The 7,275-nt window shown below is 36.4% G+C and overlaps 1 protein-coding gene across 1 annotated transcript; it reads right to left on the reverse strand.

Annotated features, from left to right (window-relative positions):
• Positions 1-1,977: 1,977 nt before the first annotated feature.
• LOC131077461 (cytochrome P450 76T24) lies at positions 1,978-3,644 on the reverse strand. Its single transcript, XM_058014950.2, has 2 exons — positions 2,760-3,644; positions 1,978-2,666 (listed from the first exon to the last, which is right to left on the reverse strand). The coding sequence occupies exons 1-2, from the start codon at positions 3,642-3,644 to the stop codon at positions 2,049-2,051; spliced, it is 1,503 nt and encodes a 500-aa protein (XP_057870933.2). The 3' UTR covers positions 1,978-2,048.
• Positions 3,645-7,275: the final 3,631 nt, after the last annotated feature.

Here is a 7,275-nt window from a genome sequence, read left to right on the forward strand (position 1 = left end):
AAACTGTTTAGAGTTAATACTAGTAAGAGTGCCTTTTTTAGGGAATAACACTATGAGTATCCTTACAAACTAGTTTTTTCAATAACTCAACAACCAAGGTGGGATTAGAAGGAGGACTAGAGGGTCTATGGAAGGCCCACAAGTACGGGTTAAGGCCAGACGGAAATCATACAATCTCAAGATAATCCCTTAACAAAGATGAAGGAAATTTTTGGATTTAGAAGCAACAACCGATTGAGAAATTGATGAGAAAATATAGTAAGGAAAGTTTTTTACTCCATACCTAAGGTGGTTGAGCATTGAGAAAATCTTAGAGTGAAATCGTTTAAATCTCTCATCCAAAGTAATGTAATTCATGACGAGTAGAACAACCTCCTTCCAGAAATGTGATAGGTCTTCTCTATTGAAACCACTTTCAAGACGAGCCAGCTTCTCTCATGGCTTGATGAACCTTGAAATATTAGCCATGTAGTTCCCTTTTAGTTTCTTAGGGAATGTTACACCTTCCACAATAAGACTAGTCATAGTAGCAATGGAATCCATAGAAATTATAAAAACCACACCACCAATTTTGGCTTCACCCTTATTCCATGATTGTGCTAATTGTTCCTAGAGGGTAGGGTTAAAGCCCTTCATGCCCTCTATGTAGAATGCTTGATTACCTCTCATGACCTTCTTCTAGAGAGCTCCATTTTTCTTGAATTTTTCATAGTCGTCCAGTTTGGTTGAGGTCACCACCCATGGTTAAGCCTTCCACTAGGAAAACTAGTAATAGTGACCAGGATAGGACTTTGGGGAAATGTTAACTATAGGTGGTTTTGGGGGAAATGTTTCTTTCACCTAATTTAAAATACCACTCCAAAACAATAAATGATTGAAGTACAAAATTTACAAGATGACAATCCAAAAGGCGATCTTTATATTTTTTATGCAACCTTGGGATTACCTTTTGCTTGTATTATGGCATGGATATCCTCTAGCAACTCGTGCTAGGTTGTCCAAATTTTGATCATGTTGGAGAAGGGGCAAAGGTTCACCAACCTATCTACAGTCTTAATCCTCTTGCTAAGGGTGTGTTTGATCCTAACGTGGCCAAAAGTATAAATGACACTATGCATTTGGTAATGAGGTCCTTATTTCTCCACTGAGACGTGGTGATCCATCATGATGAATTTTTTAGAGTCACCTTCTATAATGAGTATTTGGTAACTTTTGTCCTTGGCAATAGTTAATCGATTATATACTATCGCCACCTCCGCAAAGTTAGATGTTTGGATGCCTAGGTTAACTACATAAGACACCATCAACTTGCTACCTGGACCTCTAATGACCCCACCCCCACCTACTCGACACAAGTTTCCTTTAGATGACCCCAACTGGTGTTGGGGAAGGGTGGGGGACTAGATAATAATCATGTTTAGATTTACACATTTACCTTATTTCTTCCACTCATTATCATTTAATTATTTTGGTTTGAAACATCGTTGACTATTTTTTTGAATGGTTCGAAATGGTATTATTTTTAATTTAATTTTGTCGACATTCTATTAATTTGACTTTAACATTTTTTCCACGCACTCATGCTATTACACTCCACCTCGTGCTTGCCACTATAAGTTACACCTCTCAACATAATAAGTATAAATTATAAACATAATCCATGTTTCCCTTGAATCTTTATAAAATCTGTTAACTTTAACAAACATTATACCTTTTTTAAATTAAGATATATTTTTGAATTAAATATATATAAGTAAACAAATTGTTAAATAGAACTTCATAATAACTACTAGTAAAATTGTTGAGATCAAAGTTAAATATAAGCTTGAACAAGTAATTAAGAGATAAATAAATAAACAATTTGAACTTATTGAGAATAAATTTAAATTTAAGCCTTCAACAAATATTGATCAACATTAGCTGGTTTAGCAACTTGGACTTCGTAATCCATTTTTTTACTTAACATGTCCAATAAGAGACAATACTTATTATAACCATTATTCATTAAGAAACAAAACAGAAAAACATAAAGTACGTGCTAGGGAGTGCTAGTAAAGATTATCTGGAAGACGTGGTACGGGAATTGCATGTAACTGTTTAAAAGTAACTCCAAACTCGTCCGTCATATCTGTTACTCTCATCCCATCCGGAAGTTTCCACTGAAACGAATGAAGCAAAGAAGCCAAAACAAAAGCAACCATCCGGCTTGCCAATGGAAGCGCCGGACAAATTCTTCTTCCTGCTCCGAATGGAATCAGCTCGAAGTCATGTCCCCTGTAATCTATCTTGCTATTCTCGCCCTCCAGAAATCTCTCGGGCATGAATTCAGAAGGATTGTTCCAAATCGAAGGGTCTCTCCCAATAGCCCAAACGTTCACCATTACCTGGGTGTGTTTGGGTATCACAAATCCCCCGATCTCGCAGGAGCTTTCGGCTCTGTGGGGGAGCAACATGGGAGCCGGCGGGTGCAATCGGAATGATTCCTTCAGAGCTGCATGGAGATAAGGCAGACGATCAACATCAGATTCTTCCACTCTTCTCTTGCAACCAACCACTTCATCCAATTCCTGTCTGACTCGGTTCAGTTTTTGCGGATTGCGAATGAATTCTACCATGGCCCATTCTATTGTGGTAGTGCTCGATTCAGTACCGGCAGCAAACAATTCCTGAAACCAGAGAGCAAGATTAGAGGTCTAGAAAACCCAAGATTTATAGACCTTTGGAGACAAAAAAAAACAAATCTTTTGAGTACTACTCACAGCTATTAAAGCTCGAATACCAACGAGAGTGAAATCTTCAGTTCTGGAATCCAGCAGAGCATCCAGAAAATCCTTGTCGGAATCGTTAAGATCAACGCATTTGCTGGTGGCGGCGAGCCTTTTCTGTATGAACGTTTCAGAAAAGTCATACAATAGCTTGAAATACCCGGCCATCTGACGAGACACACCCTGGGGGTCGAGGAACCGGAGAAACGGAAAAAGGTCCGCCAGATTGGGCATTACGAGGAGCTTCATTAATTCCCAGATGGTATATTTGAGCTCCGCAGAAACTGGATTGCGTGGATCGCAGACGTTTGTGCCGAAGATCATGTTGCCTAACAAATTCAGAGACGTGCAGAATACCGTCCTCCCGAGGTCCACAACCTTTCCCTTGTCCTCGAATACGAGTCGAATGGTGCGAAATACTTGATCTCTTCTGAGATGTTCCAGAGCTTCGATTCGTTTGGGGCTGAAAAGCTCAACAGTTGAAATGCGTCGGAGATTGCGCCAGTAAGGGCCGTAGTCACCCCAAACTAGCGAGGACTTGTCATGGGAAAGAGACCTGAATGTTTCCATCACAGGTCGTCCAGCGAAGATATTGTCGTGTGTTTTGAAGATCTCCTTAGCCATGGCAGGAGATAAGACCACCACTACTGTTTTCATGCCCAGACGGAGAGACACGAGTGGGCCGTATTTGAGAGAGAGGTCATACAGAGATTCGTGAGGTCTCCTTCCCAGCTGAAAGAGGTTTCCCACAATAGGCCAACCAGGAGGTCCAGGGGGAAGAAGAAGCTTTGTCTTGGTCTCCCTTCTCCATAGAAAGAAGAGAACAAATGAAGCAGCAGAAAGGAGCAGAGAGGACCAAGAAAGCGGTGGAATATCCATGTAAACTGTAACAAGGAGATCCTTATTTCGTTTACTTTTGCAGAGACACTATTTAATAGGCAGAATCCTATCGGTGGACGGACTCTCGATACACGTGATTTTTTCGTCAACGTGGACTTTTTGAAAGAGTAAACGATGGCAAGCCTGAAATACTACTACTTAATCTAAAATGGCGGCCACGTCTATCCTGTAACCATTTGCTTGGATCTATAAAAGGATTCCCCACGGTAGAATTCGATATCTTTTGCAGCATAGTAATTTTTTTCTTTTCTCTACTGACCAATACATAAGAGAAAATATATGTTTGATCAGCGACAAAAGAAGGCATCGAATGATGGAAAAAAATTATCTCCCCCATAAAAAAATGACGAGAGCGAGTGCATCATCTAACCTCCTTTTCTGTCTAACTCACCAGTTCAATTATTTAGTCGACAATGTGATGCACGCTAATCAATAATAAAAGGGCTAGGCTATTAGCCGACCTAGAGAACCTATCATATATAAGTTGACTTATCAATTTAATATAAAAAAATCTACATAAAAGATATAAATCTTCAAGACTTTCTTTTGGCTCTGACTATTACACTTTCAATTGGTGTAAGTATTAACCAATATATTAAAGATATAGTTAACAAAATTGATGTTGAGCTCGAAACTATAACTTAATGTGTTTAGCGTGTACAAAAATTCCATAGCACGATGTATATGAGCTGATGTATTTTTTTATACATAAAACATTTTTTTTGTGTGTACATGAGTGGTCTTTTATACTACTAAATTGCCTAATGTGTCTTGAATTGAATATTAAACAAGAGCTGCATTGCAGCTACAGTCCCTGCCTAATGCAAAATTTTGGCAAAAATGTATCACTATTTAGCATAAAACTATTACTGCTCGGTGCAATTATGAATGAATAACACATTTTCAAGTATTTGTTTAAATGATCGTTTGTGACATGGGAAGTTAACATATGCATTTAGTAGAAGGATTCCATTTAATGGACTTGGACTTTCTTAAGACATGCATGGAATATGACAATGGCACTGAAATTGTTGTGATTATATTTCCTGCTTATTATTTTGGCACCAGAGTTTGCAGTTCCTATGTGTATTCTATTATGACAAGCCTATTCCCTGCATTTGAACCCTACTGCTCACCAGCCGGAAATCGAAAATAATAATGAATTCAATTTCATGTTATAAATTGGAATTCACGTTGAGTGATCCTTTTCCTACTGGAAAATTTTGTTTCGAAGAATGCTAGTACAGGGTTTTCAGACTCTTTTTGGGGACTTAATGCTTGTCAAGAGAATAATTTAAGGGCAAAATATTTGCCATTTTGTAAGACCGCGTATTGATCATTTGTTGTTATGAAATTTGTTTAGAAAATGCCTGTAGAATGTACTGTTGACTCTTGATTGTCCTTGACGACCAAAAAAAAAAGGGTGACATCATGAAAGACATGTTGATAAACCATTGGCATATTTTTATTAATAATGCTACCGTGCCTCATTTGCATAATGTTCAGTGAAATTTATGACGTGTACATCCACGTAATGACTTGGCATCAACTTACCAGGCATTCTTGCACGAGACTCTATTGTGGACTTCAAATGTTTTGAAATCCCATTTTATATTTTGGTTTCTTAAGTGGTAAAAGAAAAAGAATAAACAACAGTGTTTTATTTTGTTGCACAAACCCTAGAAGGTGCCGCCATGGGTAATTTGGAGGCTGTAACAGTGATTTTTCTTTTTCAGATTTTTACAGTAGTAAAAAATTGCAAAATGTTTTTCTCTTTTGTAAAAAAAAAAGAGAAGGAATAAAGAGTTTGATGGTTCTTTTTTTATGGTCATGTAACTATTTTTTTAAGATAACAAAAGTTTTACAAGTGTTTTATATGCTATAAACAAGAGATTCGTTGTTCATATGGATTTCAGTTTTCTGGAGTAGATTTATAACTATTTTTTAAATGTTATACAAAAATCATGTTTTTGTTTAGAAACCCTAACTAATACATTTACCCTATTTTCGAAGGTATATTTGGAAGGTTGTTTTTCAAACAGTTTTGATTTAAAAAAAAATAGTTCATTTCAGTTTTTGAACTGATTCTACATCTTTGGGCATTTATACATATCATGGCTGTGACATTTAAAAAAAAAAGTGTGAGTGAGAAGAGAAAAAAAATAAAAGGCAGGGAAAACTGTGCATTACTTGCTGTGATTAGTGAAAAAGATTGAAAGGGTTTTTCATTGCATATTGTGAAAACTCTGTTTTCAGAAGTTCAGTGTGAATTTGATTTTGGAAATCAAGGGCAGAAAGGATTATTGTAATTCATACAAATAATAGAGTATACAAAGTATGTGATTTCGCTGCACTTTATAGCAGTGTATTTGTAAAAGGAAATTGTTTCAGTTGTACTCTTATAATCTCAAAGTTGCACAAGTATATTTTTGCAATTATGATGTGGTTGGTGCTCCTTGAAGATAGTGTACAGAGTTGGTGCTCATTGTTATAATAAAAAGGATCTTGACAAGTGGTTTTTCTACCCCAAGAGGGTTTTCCACTCATGAAATCTTTGTGTCATGTGTCAAAAGTTTTCCATTAGTTTCATGCTTTGATATGTTGGATTATTTCATTTGTTTTGCATTGTGCTAATTCATACAATTGTAGTTTTATATCTGCAAATTCCATGTTATTGTGTCATTTATTAAATTAAATGTTATTTACTTCATTTCTCAAATTTCAACTTTGTTAATTTAAAGGCATTCTTTTTAGTTCATTAGTTTGATCATATTAGTATGTATACTTAAGAGAAACTATTTTGTTATGTTTGGTTTACATTCAATAAGGTTCTCTATCAAAACTTCTTGTATAAGGTAAGTTCTTAGACTCTAATTCACCCCCCCCCCCCTCTTAGAGTCAATTCACTTCCAACAAGTGGTATCAGAGCATAGGATCCCTCCATATAGATCTTTCCTAGGGATTGTTCCTGGTTGTTTGGAAGTTCAAATGCCTCAAAATCAAGAAGGTGCTTCACTTTCCAGAGCTCCTCTTTTTGATGGCACTGATTATGTGATCTAGAGAATTTGAATGGAAACATATTTGATCTCTGTTGATCTTAATGTGTGGAATATTGTTACAACTAAGTATAAAGTTCCTGATATTATTCCTACAAACCCTGATGATAAAACAAAATATGAATTAAATGCTAGGGCCAAACATGCACTCCTATGTGGTCTTACAAAGGATGTGTTTGTAAAGGTCATGCATTGTAAGTCTGCCCATGAGATTTGGGATAAACTAGAAATAATTTATCAAGGAGATAAAAAAGTAAAAGAATCAAAGGTTCTCACACTCAAAAATCAATTTAAGGCATTGCGAATGAAAGATGATGAAACTATTGCAAGCTATTTTCTAAGAATTGATGAGATAGTAAACTCTAGAAGAGGTCTTGGTGAAATAGTGGATGAACACGATGTTGTTAGAAAAGTCATTAGAACCTTATTGCCAAAATTTGAAACTAAGGTTTCAACCTTAGAAGAAAAGAAAAGCTTTTCTACAATGACTCTTGATAACCTGCAAGGTATTCTTACTGCCTACGAAATGAGAATTGGCAGCAATTCCTCTACTT

Source organism: Cryptomeria japonica, chromosome 6 (genome assembly GCF_030272615.1).
Source record: "Cryptomeria japonica chromosome 6, Sugi_1.0, whole genome shotgun sequence".
Lineage (NCBI taxonomy): Eukaryota > Viridiplantae > Streptophyta > Pinopsida > Cupressales > Cupressaceae > Cryptomeria > Cryptomeria japonica.

Excerpts from the sequence above, each read along its gene's own strand:
- LOC131077461 (XM_058014950.2), bottom strand. The coding sequence starts at position 3,644 with ATGGATATTCCACCGCTTTCTTGGTCCTCTCTGCTCCTTTCTGCTGCT. Across the intron at positions 2,667-2,759 it reads GTATTCGAGCTTTAATAGCT|GAATTGTTTGCTGCCGGTAC; the intron begins GTGAGTAGTACT and ends CTCTGGTTTCAG.